The sequence below is a fragment of the Salvelinus sp. IW2-2015 genome, linkage group LG16 (assembly GCF_002910315.2).
Source record: "Salvelinus sp. IW2-2015 linkage group LG16, ASM291031v2, whole genome shotgun sequence".
NCBI classification, from domain to species: Eukaryota; Metazoa; Chordata; class Actinopteri; order Salmoniformes; family Salmonidae; genus Salvelinus; species Salvelinus sp. IW2-2015.
Genome location: NC_036856.1, coordinates 26,776,348 through 26,794,171, shown reverse-complemented (window position 1 = coordinate 26,794,171; position 17,824 = coordinate 26,776,348). Strand labels below are relative to the sequence as shown.

Here is a 17,824-nt window from a genome sequence, read left to right as displayed (position 1 = left end):
TCAACCAATAGGTGCCCTTGGCGAGGCATTGGAAAACCTCCCTGGTCTTTGTGGTTGAATCTGTGTTTGAAATTCAATGATCGACTGAGGAACCTTACAGATAATTGTATGTGTGTGATACAGAGATGAGATAGTCATTCAAAAATCATGTTAAACACTATTATTTCACACAGAGTGAGTCTTATTATGTGACTTATTATGTTTACTCCTTACCTTATTAAGGCTTGCCATAACAAAGGAGTTGAATAATTATTGACTCAAGACATTTCAGCTTTTCATTTTTTATTAATTCGTAAAAAAGTCTAAAAGCATGATTCCACTTTGACATTATGGGGGTATTGAGTCCAGGCTAGTGACAAAAAAAWCWAATTTTAAATTCAGGCTTTAACACAACAAAATGTGAAAAAACTCCAGGGGTGTGAATATTTCCTGAAGGCACTGTAGTCAGTTGCCCTACTGGATACATTCAACCGGYAATTGGTCTTCTGCATTGAACCCAATGCCTCTGAATCAGTGTCCACTGTGTGGAGGTAGAGAGCCCATCAATCAAGTTTCAATACAACCTTTGTAAAAGCACTAAGAAGTCTCTCTTAGTCTTTCTATTACAAGATCACTGTTGATAAGCTGTCAACATGGCTATCTTCATAAACAGGTGTGTAGCAGTCGCAGTTCACTGTAGCAGCAAATGGGAAGCAAGTATATGTCATGAAGCATTGATAAGGTGACATCATGACATGCCCGGATGAGCACGCTCCTTGTGGTGTTACCACCACACGCTTAACATGGTTTATAATATGATCTGACATGTGACTACTGATGGGTTTGCATGTGTGTGTGGAGAGTTTGTTTGGAGGATGGGTGTAAGTGCATGGGTGTATGTTGATGCAAAAAATATTAAATTTTAAACAGAGTTAATGGTATTTTTGGCAATGACAAAAATGTGGGGGCTAGTGGAGTCGGGGGGACAGAATYAGCGAGAGAGAGGGGAGAGAAGGAGAGAGAGAGAGAGACAGAGAGAGAGAGAGAGATTTGAACCATGATTACAGAGAGCCGTGGCTCTAGAGAGGGATATTGGGGTGAGAGAGAAGAGGGGAGTGTGATGAAGAGGGAGACAGGGATTTGCAACAGAGAGGAGAGAAAGAGAGGGGGCAGTGACACTCAGTGACAGAGTGTCATATGCACTCACATGTGCACACACCCTCTCTTTTTTGTCTCTGTGAACGTGTGTCGGTAAATCCGTCAGTCAATATAGTCACTTTTGTGGGGGGAAATGGTGAGAGGACCTCCAAACCTATCATCCAGTCTATGACCTACGGTAAGAACTTTTTTTTCAACTACACCTCCTCTTCTCCTTCCCTCTCATTCCTCTCTCTTTCAGGCCTTTATCTCTCCTAGTGTCATTCTACTTTTTTCTCTCTCTTTCCCCATGTCTCTCTGTCTTTCTGTTGGTTCTCTCTCCCCCTACTCTGGGCTGAAGCCAGGTTGAGGCCTCTGTGGCGCCCCACAGTTTTCCCTCTCTGTCATGGTCCATAGTGGACATCAGGGGCTACAATTAATGTGTGGAACCAGTAGAACCATCTGTCTGACATGGGTTGTCATTATTATTATTTTTACAGTAAATATGATGATTATCATCAGTATAGTAAGTGCTGATACTGATTAAGTATTCGTTGTAGAAATAGTTTGGGATGTTGTACTACCAATTTTGAGGTTGTTGTTCCGATTTCAAATGTTTTATTTTCAAGAAGAACTATAGTACTATATTTCGAAATGTGCTCTTGTACATGATCAGACAGATTTTCAGTTTGTTTATGTAATTCTTGTGTGGTAATTAGCCCTAAGTTTCAAAGTGTTCTAACATAAAACAAGAATACTAGAAAGACTGAGCATTTTCTTTGAATTTAATATCTTTTGACATGTTCAGTGAATGTTGGAGAATGTATTTGAAGTCTATGTTTTTCTGTCATTAATATCTATTTATAAAATATTCAGTTAGATTATCTTCTCTGTACAAGTGTTTCTTCATTAAATGACCCTTGAGGAATAYAACAGCAGAGAAAAGTTACAGGTCTTCATTCAGTCACAACCTTAGCTTTGAAACAGTTTTTGAAATTTGGGCTTGGAAATCTCTTCTGTTATGGAGATTATGAAAAGTGAATGCTTTTCGAATTACTGAAATGTGCTTTGACCTGTTATGTTATCAAATTAATGAATGTCATTCCATTAAGAAAATACTGAAGCWATGAGATGGGTAGAAGTTCTATCCTATTGCATTGCTTACTGATTTGTCCCTGAAATTTAGATAGCTTTGAAATTTCAGACAGCAAAAAAGTTTAGTTGGACTTGATGATGACCAAATTCACCCCATAGTCAATTATATCAACATCACACCATTCCAGTCATATGATGTCACAGATTGTGTCAAAAAAGTTGACGAAAGTATTAGGTGTATAATATGGGTATACATATCTCTCTTGTTTGATTATGCCACATCAGACATCAGTCTTTGCTGCATAACAGCATGTTTACTACCGGTTTATAACAGGAGTCTGAGTTATATAGTACGACAAGAATGCAAGCTGACAAATGTCTATACAAATATAATTGCTATTAGTGGGTTGAGGTCAATGTAGGAATATCCAAATCATGTTTATTTGTGTGTGTGTACATGTGTGTGTTTGTGGGGGGCAATGGGGATCTAACGAGGATTAGTCACTTAATACTTCAACATACTAACAGACAGTTGGACACATACTCACACTGGAGAAGAACACTACCTCACAAGTGTAAATTCACTTGATTGGGTGCACAGGGTGAGAGTCCTGATTTCTCTACTTTCTAGAAAGTTGCAGTAATTGTTTTGGATCTAGTTCATTACCTGTACATACTCAGACAAATTGTAAGCCATAGAGAGAGAGGTCTGGTAAAGAGCTTCTTCCGTCTATGGCCAGATTGTTGTTCTTGTGTTTGTTTCCCACATCCTGTCCTCTTCTCTCTCCTCTTCTCTGTCTTCATTAGAGATGTTATCTTGACCTCAGTTCCTGTCTACCTAACACATAGAGATGTTGTTTTAATGACTTTACATCAGCTTTGAGAACAATCACCTATGCCATTTTCTCTTCCTCTGACAGGACCAAGAAGAAACACACACGGACACAGGAAGACTGTTTTTTCCACAGAGGACAGTCGCCAGTCAGTCCATTATTGGACACCAGGGCTGTCTGAGAGTCTGGAGGCATCAAGCCTGTTGTTGTGTATGGACTGCTGCTGCACTAAGACAGAGAGGTGGATTAACACACAACCCTGACACACGGACAAACTCAGTCTGCTCCCAAAGCCGTGGCCATGTCATCTCCCTCTCTCCCCATGCCCTCCCTCCCCCCCAGTCCACTGGCCATGGAGTACCTCAATGACTTTGACCTCCTTAAGTTTGAGGTGAAGCCTGACACTCCTCCTCTCCCTCCCCCCTGCACATTCCCCAAGTCTAGCCTACCCCACGACCCCTCCAGTTCCCCTGGTCCCTACACCAGCCTCAGCTCCAGCCCATACAACTCCCTGCCCCCTTCTCCAACGCTGAGCGATGCCCACCCACCTCCCTCAGCCTCTTCCTCCCTCTCCCCTTCCTCCTCCTCCTCCATCTCCTTCCCTCTGTCCATCTCAAACAGCTACACCTCTGGCATCAGTTCTGGATCTCAGGGGAACGTGGAGGGTAGCCCCTCCCATGGGGGTGCCCAGGGTCCTAACCCTGCCTCTTTGGAGGACCTGATCTGGCTCGCAGCGCTGCAGCAGCAGTTTGGAGGGGAGGCGGGGGGACCTGCGTCCCTGCTGGGAGGCGGGCCAGAGCGGGGAGACAGAGAAAGAGGGTCGGTCGGCAGCTTCCTGGGCTGTGAGGACGCTGTGGAGGCTCTACTYAACTCAGCTGCAGCAGCTGTAAACTCACAGGTATGTAACACTGTCTATATTGTCTGTGGATGTCTGTAAATGATATGTTGTTATTCACTTTTGATAGTGGGTTCGTAATGACATAGATAGACTATAATCAATGTTTGTATTTCTCTTTTTCTCTCCCTCTTTCTCTCCCTTTCTCTCCCTCTTTCCAATCCTCCACTGTGTATTCTCGCTCTCAGTTCCCAGTGCTTTCCCAGAGTTCCAGCAGTAACCTGGGGGATTCGGGTAGTGACAGTGGAGGTGACATTTCTTGCGCCAATGGGACAGATATGTGTCATCGTCCACTCCTCTACCTCTCCTCTGGCCCTCAATTGCTCCCCAACACCAACCCCTCTTCAGCATCCTACCCACAACCCCAGAGCCCCTCTGACCGACTTCACCATCCACATCATCATCATCATCACCACCCGCACCACCCCATGCATGGCCATCATCATCATCATCATCATCATCACCTCCAAGTAATTAATGGGGTCAGGGGGCATGACAGTATGAAACAAAATATAGTAGAATAACCGAGATAAGCGAAACGAGAAGGCTAGCAACAGGCTAGCAACAACAGCGCCATTACTGGATGGAGCAGGAGCATATGGGAGAGGGGAGGGAGATGTGATAGAGGGATCATGCTGTAAAGGATTGGGATTAGAACATTAGAACATGATTAAGTGTGCTTGCCGTGTACCTGCTATAAGTATAGAAAACATGCCTCTACTCTGAGATGACAATGAGTTTATCTGTAGACATTCCTTGTTCTAAAATGCATTGTTTGTCCTGCAGGCAAGTACAGAATATTGGATTAAATGTAATAATTCTCCTTTTAATAGATACAAGTAATTGTACTACATCAACATTGATATATGAACTGTGTTAAAGATAATACTTACTAGGCCACATCAATAACTCCAGGGTTTTGAATTGATTTGATTTTGATTTTCCTCTAGCTGTTCTAGAATTGAAGGAGCTATGTGTGGGGCTGGTAATGCTATTGTGTGGAATGTTCAGTACTGTTCTATAGCTGCATTCTCCAACCAGGTGTCTGAGAGAATCTCTGTACAGTATGTGGAGCAGAGTGTGAGCTTATGATAATATCTGCTATTATTGCTGTGTATAACCCTGATTACTGTCACTCACAATCAGTCAGATTATCTGACAGATTATGGACGTGATACCAACATGTGCCCCCTGACACACACAGCTAGGCACACTCTCACATCACGCACAGAACCACACATGCACAACTCAGTCACACACACGCACACACACATGATCACAGTATAATTTTGAAATAGAATAACAGATTGAAGTCTCGTGTCAGTATTGTAGGCCTACTTATAACTAGTCCACTATACACTAGCTCCATCATATTTCCTACTAAATATATTGAAAGTCAGTCAAAATGTTTTAAGTCCTATCTATTCTGTATAACCGTAATTCATGTCAACGTTTGGAAGTAACCACCTCTCCCTGTGTCTGTGTGCAGTGTGGTGGGGTGGATGAGCGTTTCTCAGACGAACAGCTGGTGAGCCTATCGGTGCGGGAGCTGAACAGACACCTGCGTGGCGTCAGTAAGGACGAGGTGGTGCGTCTCAAGCAGAAACGTCGTACGCTAAAGAATCGAGGCTATGCCCAGTCCTGTCGCTACAAACGCTTGCAGCACCGCCACGCACTGGAGTCCGAGAAACACGTCCTCACACAACAGGTAGGACACACACACACACACACACACACATACACACACACAACAAAAACACACCACTGCCAACAACTACAAAATAAAAGCTCTAATAACTCTCTCCTGTCCGTCTCTCTCCTCAGTTGGAACAGCTGCAGTGTGAGCTATCTCGGGTCCTGAGGGAGAGGGACGCCTACAAGGCTCGCTACGAAAAGCTTGTCAGTACAAACGAGGCTCCACCTACCCACGCCAACAACCCCCCCTCACCACCCCCTAACTACTTCCTCTGAGGACATACCCAGAGGAGAGGACATAAAAAGTGAGGGATGAGAGTGGGGTGAAAGAGCAGGTCAGCCTAAATAAGGCCAGCACTGGGAAATCAGACTTTGGGAGGAAGGGAGGGAGGGTTGGGGGTGTGTGTGCGTGTGTGGAGGTTGTGGAGGTTGTCAGGCGAGTAGTGGGGTTAGGACTAGGCCATATATGACTGTGAAATCAACCCGCTGAYCTGGCACTTGACTGTTAACTTAGGGTTCGAATCGAGCCTTCATAAACAGGACTAATGGTGAAGATTTCAGTTTTGATATCACAGTGACGTTCATAGTAGCACAAAGACTCAATGAAACATCTTCAGCATGCATCTTGCACCGGTGAAATCAGGGCATGGAAGGTCACAGGTCATCCTCAAACTGAACAAACACCATCGTATCATTCATCAACCTTAACACTATCAACCTATCTATGCACATTTATTTCAAGCAGAAGAAATTAAAAGATGAACTGATATCCAAAACAATGGTTGGGTTGAATCCAGCCCCTGACATGCACACTGTGATGGTGTAGGTTGACTGGGCTCATTGGAAACCCAAAGGTCTGAGTAGTGCTGTGGTATTGGATGTGTGGTGGTGTATGATCTTCAAGTGTCCATGGCATGCAGTTGTACTCGCCAGCGAATATTTCACAGTTGCCTACCAAGGTGTTTTTGCTCACCAAGACTTGTTACCCACTATCACATTTTTAAGATGAATAATCATAGAAAAATAATGTACAAGGATCCTTTTTCTGATAGAATTCCTGTGGTTGTGCTAAATGAAAAATTTACATAAACACTCATGTATGAAGTAGATACATAAAAAAAGAAAAATTAAAACAAATCCATACTTTGCTTGTTGAAAATAACGTCATAATGACTATGAAGAATAATTGCAGTGTGCTATCTGTGATTCGTGAACAAACCTCCAAGACACTTCTTCTGTCATCCTGTACTGTAGGATTTCCACAATCAATCAGTTGACTCTAACATGTGAAACAAGAAACTGTGGTTGCTGCAGTTGTTGTAGTCAAATAGGTCTGTACAAAGAACATCCCCCCCAAAAAGGKAACAGAGTGCTAAATGGACTGTGTTGCTGTGTTTTGTCTTCAAGCTTTTATAATACAATCTAGGTTGTGCTGAAAACACTTTTGTAAGAGAGCGACAACCATAATGCAACAAGCACCACAGAGCTGGACACTGTGGATTCTTAAAAAGTGGGGTGAAATGCAAGAAAATGTGGACATTCCAAGACACCTCTRTTAACCAGCTCATGAAATGTTACCAGGGTAGCTACATTAGAGCTAATTGTTTTGGCTAGGTGTAGGTTAATTAATTGATTTATCTGTTTTATTTATTCACTTATTTATTCACAGTATTTATTCATTGTTTATTTATGTACCAATTATTATTATTTTACTGGTTTACAATTTAATCTACAAGCTTAGTGTGTACTTTTATTTTCAAGCAGGATGAATCAATATTTTAATTATCTTTTTGATTATTTTCAATAGTATGACTACAATCATTATTGCCATCATGGTTGATGCTCCTACTGTAGTGTGGTTTCCTATGAAATAAAGACAATATTTTTATCATCCTTGGCAGTTTWGTAAATGTTCCAATCTTTTTCTGAATTTCTCTCTTTGTCTGTTTCACATGTACTTTAAACACCTAGTAATCGCTCTCTATCCCTTCTCTGTCCCTCCCACTTTTCCAATCTCCTGTAGACCTGTTCTCTTTACCAAACCTCTTCCATTTCTCTCTCCCTCCATCTCTCTGTCATTCTGTGTCCCTCTATAGAGAGGCAGTGACCCACTGCCTCTGCCGCAGAGCACTGTTTGGGATGACCTCACCCTCGGCCCTGCCTCCCTCTCTGTGTCTCTCGCTCTCTCTGGCCTGTATAATAGGGACAGGATTAGGGCTATAATAGCGCCCTGACTGCTCACTGCCGGAGTCCATTGTAGCATTGTGTGCAGAGGACGTACACAGAAAAACATGAACACTCACCCTACTCACGCTGTTACACACAGCCACTCACACTTACATTCACTTACAACACGACATATGTTGAAATACACATACTTTACAGTGATGCTTAAATTAATTCACATTCATACAATCTCAGCTTGAAAATATCAGAGGTGAAAAATTGCACCCTTTTCCCCCCCAGTGTAAAATAATATTTACAGAGAGCGTGATAGAGAGAGACAAGAAACACCAACAACAGGAAACCCAGTGCTAAGATTTAGATAGCCTAAGAAGGCCTAATATGATAGGAGAAAGGCAGACAGAGYGCGAGAGAGAAAGAGAGAGAGCGAACGTTAGAGGTTACTTCCCAGGGGATAAAGTGACCGCAGAAACGCACACGTGTATGAACACATGTACAGTACTTTGAATGCCCAAAGACACAAACATGTATATACGCTCTCACACACACACGCACGCACGCACGCACACGCACACACAAGCAACACACACACACAACACACACACACACACACACACACACACACACACACACACACACACACACACACACACACACACACACACACACACACACACACACACACACACACACACACACACACACACACACACACACACACACAACACACCACACACACACACACACACACACACACACACACACACACACACACACACACACACACACTCAAAAGGGCAATACATGGTAGAGGTGCTGGAAGACAAAACTGTACTCTGCTGCGCCCTAGTGCCGAAATGTACACCTATTATTCCAAGTATCTGCAGCATCCAAAATATAAATTAGAGTGGAGTGAAATGAGCATCTTATCAGCAGATGATGACTTATGCTTTATCTGACCCATGTAGCTCCTACATTCAAACATTTTATAGAGATGGACTCCACATGACATTTTCTCTACAGGGAAAATCCAGTCGACGCAGCTTTACATTCAATAGCCTAAATCAATTTTGACTAAGYAAATAAAAAGCTGGCAACGATCATTTATTTACACGTCATGTAAGTGAGTCATGATGCAGAAGAGACACTGCAGGAGGACCTAACTTACTGTACGAAAGCACGCTGTGTGGGAGAGAGAAGTGTGTTGTCTATGTAGCCTCTGAGTCTGTGCGTGTGATGTTTGTTTCTGAGCGCGCATGAAATAGAGAGAGAGAGAGAAAGTGGAAAAGAGAGAGAGAGAACCGTTTTTACTTTGTTGGTGCTGCGAGTCTTGTGCCAGGTGAGATCATCCTGTGGCTTTGAGGTAGAGCGCGCGGGAGTGAGAAGAGTGGGAGGGCGGGAAAACGCTCGGGAGTYGGTAAAAGTCGATTTCTGACCGGTGTATTTCACATTGCAGATGCAGACAGATGCGCTCATAGACATTATCAATATCGAGGAAACACTGGCTAAGGTAGGCGGGGARGTTTAAACACAATGTGCCGGGCAGCACGTAGCTTTTTAACTGTTTATATCGATGCAAATATGTCATAGTTTGCCTAACGGTTGCCTCACAAGACATCTGTCATCTGTGAGTGACACGACGTGGAAGGTGCTGGTGACATAATAGAAGGGTTTTGATTATTTGTTTATTTTTGAGCTTTAGATTTCACTAACATCAAATTTGTCATGGGCATGAGACCATTTAGTTCTTGAGTGGTTCTCTGCATCTCTTAATGTGTGTGTGTGTGTGTGTGTGTGAAGCGAGAGACAGACAGAAATAGAGAGGTTAAAATACAAAGGGAGATGGCAAGATAGAGAGGGGGAGACAGGCAGAGACAGTGCAGGTGTTAATGAGGGTCATAGATACAAAGCGGAATACAGTAATGTAAGAGCGTTCTATTTCAGGATCACACGGAAAGTGATAACATGTCAGGTACAGAGTGACTAGCCCACTCCCTATAACAGTCCAATTGGTGTCAAGTCTTCCTGGAGACAGATGAGGTTAAGGTAGTTCATTAGGAAGCACAGGCATGCGGACGCCACATAACCTTCCCTGCTGACGCCACATAACCTTCCCTGCTTTCTAGACAATTGACCATTTCTGTGTGTGTGGAAAACTGCTACAGAGTGTGGAATGTTGATGGAAATGTGAACACAAAGTAAGAATCTTGTTGGTCCATGTTGTATGTGAATGTAATGTGTATATTTATTTATTTGTCTCTCTTTTAGTGTGACAGTATGACTCTGTCCAGTGCCCCACCTTTACGCAGAGGAAGTACCCCTGTGCCAATCAAACACCAGCTCAGACGAGAGGAAGCAGTCCATGATGATTGTGATTGGACATCAGGGTTGGCTGGACCTTCTCCTCCAATCAGTTTCAGCCCGGCGAAGGATGAGACCATCMCCTCAGCGGCAGAGGGGAGACCCCCCTCTGAAGGGCCCTTTCGAATTGCCCTGCTGGGGCAAAATGGGGTGGGCAAGTCAAGCCTTGCTWTCGCCTTGGCTGGGGATTTGGATAGAACTGCTTCTGTGGATTCTGAAGGTACATTGATTGGTGTTTGGATGTTGGACAGTGTTTCAACAAAAATAGGCCTATGATACTAACAGGTAGAGCGTGTGCAATGCATAACATCCCAGCAATGTGTATGTCTTGTAAATAAACATAAGCTKAAACCCTTCTTCCCCTCATCTCCCACCTGAGACTTGCCTGCTGTGTCTCTCCCTRAGGAGAGGGCTATATACGTACTGTTACCGTGGACAACGAGGACTGCACCATCCTTATCTATGACAACTGGAGGCAGGTGAGCCAAACTACATCTCTGTGGCCCCACTCTACCCCAGCCTTCTCTTTCCACTCCTTTYCCCTCCTCCCCTGTCTTATCTCATGGGTTAACTTTTAATGTGGGGGTTTTGGTGTAGTTTTTCTCGATGTTTAGTCATGAAGTGTTGCCCGATCTCCCTGTCTTTGATCAAGCAGTGGAAATATGACATTKCCATGTGGGAGTCTGTGATTGGCTGGGTAGGAAGCCTATTATCAGGTTATTTCCCACAGGATTACCTCTGTTTCTCCTGAGCGTGCTTCAAACACATGCGTTCATGGATGTGTGAGGGACAGTGGTGTAAAGTATTTAAGTAAAAATACTTTAAAGTACTACTTAAGTAGTTTTTTGGGGGTATCTGTACTTTACTATTTATATTTATATTTTGGAAAACTTTTACCTTTACTTCACTACATTCCAAAAGAAAATGATGTACTTTTTACTCCTTACATTTTCCCAGACACCCAAAAGTACTTGTTACATTTTGAATGCTTAGCAGGACAGAAATTGTCCAATTCAGGCACTTATCAAGAGCACATCCCTGGTAATCTCTACTGCCTCTGATCTGACTGACTCACTTAACACAAATGCTTTGTTTCTGAATGATGTCTGAGTGTTGGATATGCCTATGGCTATCCATAAATGTAAAAAAACACGAACAATTGTGCCATCTGGTTTGCTTAATATAAGGAATTTTAAATGATTTATACWTTAATTGTACTTTTGATACTTAAGTACATTTTTGCAATGACATTTACTTTTGTTACTTATGTATATTTAAAACCAAATACTTTTAGAATTTTACTCAAGTAGTATTTTACTGAGTGACTTTCACTTTTACTTGAGTAATTTCCTGTTAAGGTATCTTTACTTTTACTCAAGCATGACAATTGGGTACTTTTTCCACCACTGGTGAGGGAGGGAACTGCTCACTGAGCAGACGTACTGGGTACATTTTTATCCTTCTGCTTGTTCTGACTCAGCTGGAGGTTGGGTATTGCAAAATTATCTCTCTGTAGGAGGTCTCCAGTCTGGAATCACAAGAGCTTGTGAAGTTGTATTTTTCCTTTTCGTTTACCTTAATCAGCAAAATGTGAATTATTGTGTGGATTATAATTAATGGACATTTTTGAAGGGGTTGATACATTTTTTGTTAGGGCAAATGATTACAAACTTTAGAAGCCTTTTTCAACCTTGATTACACTACAAGTTCGGAGTTCCTGCAACCACAGGGTGATCAAATTACAGTGTTTTTTTATCACTTTGGTGCAATTTTCACAAGTATGTGGTACATTTTCATAACTCTAAGCATGAACATCAAAACAGATCATCAAAATGGCTCATGTTTCAAAACTCTAAGCACATTTCAATTTACTGAGTACAACAAATAAATTCACAGTCACTTGTTCACTGCACCAAATCTCTCTTTCAATTCAGATGCATTTTCAATCTAAGTATCTGCTTTTCAATATTCACTTTACTTTTTATATGATTTTCCTGCATTTMTTAACAATACAATTATCTATCACTTAACCATGTAGTGCCTAGTTAACATATATAGTTTGCTAACTGCTTAACACTGTCAATTTCTATATTTTAGCTTATACATTTTACATCAATTTATGTATGGATGTGGCTGTAAATACTACATCATCATTCTCCATKYGCCAGTCTGCTTCAATAGGACAAATTGGAAAGAGTCACTCTATGTGCTACCATTTGGAATTATAGTGCAGTATACAATGCACTGCTGAAATACCTGGGTTGTAACTTGTATATAACAACATTCAAATCATTATCTGACTTTCATTGATATGAATTTCATTGATGCACTGTAAGCTAATGAATTTCAAACAGAGAGACAGGCGATACTGTATCAGTTAACAAGTCARGTAAAAAAGGTGATCTTCTAAAATAATGCATGGGGCAGAAAAATGGCATACAACACTGTGCTACATTTTTACAGTAGTGAACTGATGTACAATACCCTATTTCTGATGATTTGTCCTATGTACAGTACCAGTCAAAATTTTGGACACACCTACTCATTCCAGGGTTTTTCTTTATTTGTACTATTTTCTACTTTGTAGAATAATTTCTACATTGTAGAATAATAATAGTGAATGAGTAGGTGTGTGCAAACTTTTGACTGGTACTGTATGTACTGTATAAGGATAATGAAACTGTGAGACTGACATATTTCTCAACATTCTCACAACCTGCCATTGGATACAAATGATAAAATAATTGTGCATGTCAAGTTTTAGTCAAATACTGTATGGAAAATTATATTTACCCGCTAATATTCTTTCTTGCTATTGGATTAAATGGTAGTTAAAATGACTAAATGGAGCCTATCATTATCTGATGTACAGTATTGGTGACTAAGCAAAATGTTCTCAATGGTATTTCACGGAAAACGTAGATTTTCCATGAATGACTCAGGGGTGAAAGATGTGTGAAACCCCAATGAATGCACAATCTAAGGTCCTATAAGATAGGGGGATTACAAGTGCTATCCGTTTAGAGTTTTGTACTTAAGAGCTTTGGAAATATACAATGTGCAGTGATTGAAAAAAACAGTAAGATCCTACATCTGTAAGTGGATCACTGACGTTCTTTGGTTGTCTTTTAGGAGATACTGATCTTGGTGATGCTGCGCTGTCTCATCTGTTCAGAAGAGTTTGAGTTAACCTTTTGATGCAGTCTCAAGAGTGAAATCTTAAATTCCGATTTTAGAAATCAAATGTAGCTTTGCTCACACAGTGTCCCTGAAGTGTTTTCAGTGACTTATGAAGGATTCACTCAAAGGGCYTCCAGTGTGTGTGTTTGTGTGTGTGTCTCATTGTATTCTCTGTGTGTGTCATCAGTAATTGACGTGGTTCCCAGTTGGTGTGGTATGGTAATTTGTCTCTAGGCAGCAGGGAATCATAGAATGAAAGAGCACAGGGCTTCGCTTTCACTCTTGACTGCTGCAGGCAGCAGGCTTTCACTGTATACCACTAGAACAATCATTCGTTTGAAATGTTGAAAAAACACAAGTACACACACTCTTTGATATGACTCTGTCTGTCATAGAGCACTCATCATGCCAGAGTTATAATTACATGTTCTTACTGACTGTCATTTADAAGGCTCTCAGCACAGCAGTCGGAAAATGTGGACACAAACCACATAAAGAAATATTTTTAGGGAGGGAAGAGCTGCCTCCCTCTACCTCTTCACTTGGTGACTTATGTAGACCCATTGTAATGGGGGGGGGGGGGTCGAGCCATTTACATATCGGGATATTCTTTTTGACGATATATTGTTTTGACAATATCTCAATATTATTATTGCGCTAYTTGGCTGTACCTGCACTAAAATTCCAGAATTTTTCCTTCATAAGTTGTTCTCATCTTCTTTTTACATAGGGAGKCAATTTKTTTTCAGCACTTTAATTTCCTTGATCAAAACTAATTTTCTCATGGCTCTCTTTTGTCCCTCTGCAGTGGACATATGGTGAGCAATATGTTTGGAACATCGAATCGGAATAAAATCACAGTATCGAATCGCAATACTTATAGAATCGTGAGAATAGCAATATGTATCGTATCGGCACCTAAGTATCGTGATAATTTTGTATCATGAGGTCCCTGGCAATTCCCAGCCTGAGTTTCTACCTGGTTTGAACATGCGTCCTTTGGCATGATCTTGTCCACATTCTGATTGTGCCCACATTTTTTGATAGGTGTAGACAATTAAACAGGCACTGTGATCTGATTGTGATCAGATCTTCTTGACCACCTCTTMAGGTAGTCAGACACGCATTGTGTCTGGATGTACAAGTGTAGACCGATCTGGACAGTGAAACCATTTAAATCATCATTATCCCACCCTCTAAAATCATTGACAGGCGGAACTTTTCACATATGCCATCAATATGTGTCTTCAYATAAATAATTAAAGATTGTTTGGAAAATATAGCAGTGAAATKATTTTCTTAAAGGGAAATCTGGTCACAATGCAGACACAGTGGACGGATAAGAGACACGTTTTAATACCATGAGAATACACATTTCTGAAAATGTGGGCACAATCAGAATGTGGACAAGATCAGGACACWGGACCCATGTTAGAGCCAGCTATAAATTAGGCATATGATACATAGAAGTTTATTCTCATTAAAATTCCTATGACTAAATGAAAGATAAAGCGGTATGGTTGTGGTGATCTCTCTCCCTCCCTCTCTCTCTCAGGACCTGTCTGCTCTGCAGTGTGAGGTGTGTGTCCTGGTGTTCTCTGTCACGGACAGGCGTAGTTTCCACCGCACCGCCCAACTTCGCCTCCTCCTCAGGGAGACGCAGCCACAAACTCCCATCATCCTCGTGGGCAACAAGAGTGACCTGGTCCGTTCGCGCGAGGTCAGCACTCAAGGTGAGGCAGATTGGCCCTCTCTTTGTTACAGCACAGTGGTAGAGTGGTCGCCCTTTGTCGCTGCAACCTCAACCTGCAGTATTCCATAGTGTATACCTTTTCCTACAGATGATCTATTCCTATAGATGCTCTCTTTTCTCATTGCCTTGTCTCTGCCTGCCATCTCCACCCAGTGTGTCGACAGGTTGAGTTTTATGCTGTATCTCTGCAGGGTACTGCGGTGAAGGGAGAAATATAGGAATATAGACAGAAAGTGGAACAGCATTTCAGCTGCAGTGCAGTGTGGGAGTATGGGAGGAAGGGACTGTGCATGCTGAGAACTGTGCATGAGATACTAAGAACATACCCACTGGATCCAGATCATCTATAAATCTTTGCTAGGTAAAGCTCCGCCTTATCTCAGCTCACTGGTCACCATAGCAACACCCACCCGTAGCACACGCTCCAGCAGGTATATTTCACTGGTCATCCCCAAAGCCAACACCTCCTTTGGACGCCTTTCCTTCCAGTTCTCTGCTGCCAATGACTGGAACGAATTGCAAAAATCACTGAAGTTGGAGACTTATATCTTCTTCACTAACTTTAAGCGTTAGCTGTCAGAGCAGCTTACCGATCGCTGCACATATATCACTCCAGTGTAAATTGTAATTACTTCGTCACTATTGGTCTTTTKTTGCCTTACCTCCTTACTTCATTTTGCACACACTGTATACATATTTTTCTATTGTGTTATTGACTGTACGTTTGTTTATCCCATGTGTAACTCTGTGTTGTTGTTTTTGTCGCACTGCTTTGCTTTATCTTGGCCAGGTCGCAGTTGTTAATGAGAACTTGTTCTCAARTGGCCTACCTMGTTAAATAAAGGTGATATWAAATAAAAATAAATAAAAATACGCATTAATCTTTTCATCTAGATGTACATATCAACTGAGGATATGGCTGTGTGGTGTGTTAAGAAGACGTACCTGAGCTTGGCTGTATGGTCACCACAACCTATAACACACATGAACACAAAACTCTCTTTCACCCCCACCTGTCTATGTGATGTGTGTTGCTTCAGACTGCAGCTCCTCAGGCCTGGCTGTTTTTGGGATCATGTTATGAGTGTTGTGTAACCTCAGAACCATGTGGCCTTTGACTTATTATGAGGCAGAGAGCAGAGCAAGGCTTTCTGCATAATTACTTTCACAGGAACTGGGTGAAAACTCCCTTCCTTCTCGCTTTATAATATAGCTGAACGAGCGTGCACAGAAGAAAAAACATTAACTATATTGGTTCTCTCTTCCTCTGCTGTCAGGGATAATTTTATCTCTCTAATTAACAAATAAGATTTTAATTAAGACTAATTTGGGCAATTGCTTCTCATCATCTTTCATCATCTGGCTTCTCATTCCCCGTGATTTCTGTGTTGCACTCTATCTTTAATATGTGCTTTTTCCATCTTTTGAATAAATGCGTTCAATTATGTGTGTGTGTTTGTGTTTGTCCTAGGGATAGTAGTCTGTAATGACACAAAAAATCCAGAGAGGCAGGGATGTTTATATTGTAGTGTTTCTGAGGTCAACCAGAGGGGAGCTGGGCTGAGTCACAGCACAATAAGATAATAAGAGGTGCTTCAACATGTAACTAATATGGATGAACCTGTGACAACAGCACATCACCGTGTACCCAAGCTCATCCGAAATGCCCTCATCCTAAATGGGTAATGCGTTTACCACTGACAACTGTGCTTATTCTCTCTCGCTCTCTCTCTCTCAGAGGCCTTCACCAGTGCTACTCTGTTTGACTGTCTGTATGTGGAAATGTCAACCTCTCTGGACCACCGCACAGTGGAGCTCCTGGAGTCTACTGTGAGGTTAGCCAGAGGCCTCAGTCCAGTGCCCCCAGGGGCCTATGGGCACGACATGGCTGGCGGCCTGGAGAGCATCACCCACCGGGCCAAGCGTTTCCTCGCTAGCCTGGTCCCACGCTACCCCCGTGAGAGGGAACGAGACGGGGGCAAGTTCTTCAGACAGAAGTCCCGCTCCTGCCATGACCTGGGAGCCCTGTGATCAGGGATGAGGGAAGGATAGAATGAGGGATGTATAGAAAGAGAGAGGGGTGGCTAGAGAGCGAGCAAGAGGGAAATAGCATGTAAGCAATTGCAAAATAGAGAGGGATTCAAAGAGGTAAATTATGGTGAAGAGAAAAGTGAGTGATGAGAGGAGGATACAGTAATGGGGATGACACATGAATGAAGCAGAGAAGACCAGGAAGAGAGAATGGCATTAAAGAAATGATGGACGTATCTGGGTTGATTCAGGTAGAAATGTTGTTGTAGAGAACCATAGAGAAGAGTGAATTAGCTTTTGAACCCCTGTAAATACAATCCTAAGCATCATACTGCAGTAGTTTGACTGATTCTCCATCTCCATTCCCATGTGATTTCATTGAGGGCCAAATAAAATACTCTGAGAAGTCATGAGAAAGGAAAGTGACTCTTTTTTATCTGGTTATGTGTCTCTGTGTTGTGATACTTCAAAGCCCAGAAACTTAATTGCATGCTTTTTGCAAGTGCAAGAGAGCAATCACAGTAGCAGCCCTGGTATAACATGGTTTTCACAGTGATTCAGATTTTGACGATTCACTTGCTTTTTTTAGTATCCAGACAATCTTGTATCCATGGGGATACAGAGAGGGGGTAGAGAAAGGGCCAGAGAGAGAGACAGAGACTAAACTTAGAAAAGGCATAA

General features: G+C 42.1%; 2 protein-coding genes across 2 annotated transcripts; both read left to right on the top strand.

Annotated features, from left to right (window-relative positions):
- The first annotated feature begins 781 nt into the window (after positions 1–781).
- On the top strand, positions 782–7,525 carry nrl (neural retina leucine zipper). The gene is made up of 5 exons (XM_070447634.1): positions 782–1,315; positions 3,160–3,942; positions 4,128–4,409; positions 5,429–5,647; positions 5,764–7,525. The coding sequence occupies exons 2-5, from the start codon at positions 3,346–3,348 to the stop codon at positions 5,908–5,910; spliced, it is 1,245 nt and encodes a 414-aa protein (XP_070303735.1). The 5' UTR covers positions 782–1,315; positions 3,160–3,345; the 3' UTR covers positions 5,911–7,525.
- Positions 7,526–9,077: 1,552 nt separating this feature from the next.
- LOC111975445 (GTP-binding protein REM 2-like) lies at positions 9,078–17,271 on the top strand. The gene is made up of 6 exons (XM_024003741.2): positions 9,078–9,157; positions 9,275–9,328; positions 10,087–10,399; positions 10,585–10,658; positions 14,915–15,092; positions 16,851–17,271. Exons 2-6 carry the CDS (start codon positions 9,275–9,277, stop codon positions 17,141–17,143), a joined length of 912 nt encoding a protein of 303 aa, XP_023859509.1. The 5' UTR covers positions 9,078–9,157; the 3' UTR covers positions 17,144–17,271.
- The last annotated feature ends 553 nt before the right edge of the window (positions 17,272–17,824 follow it).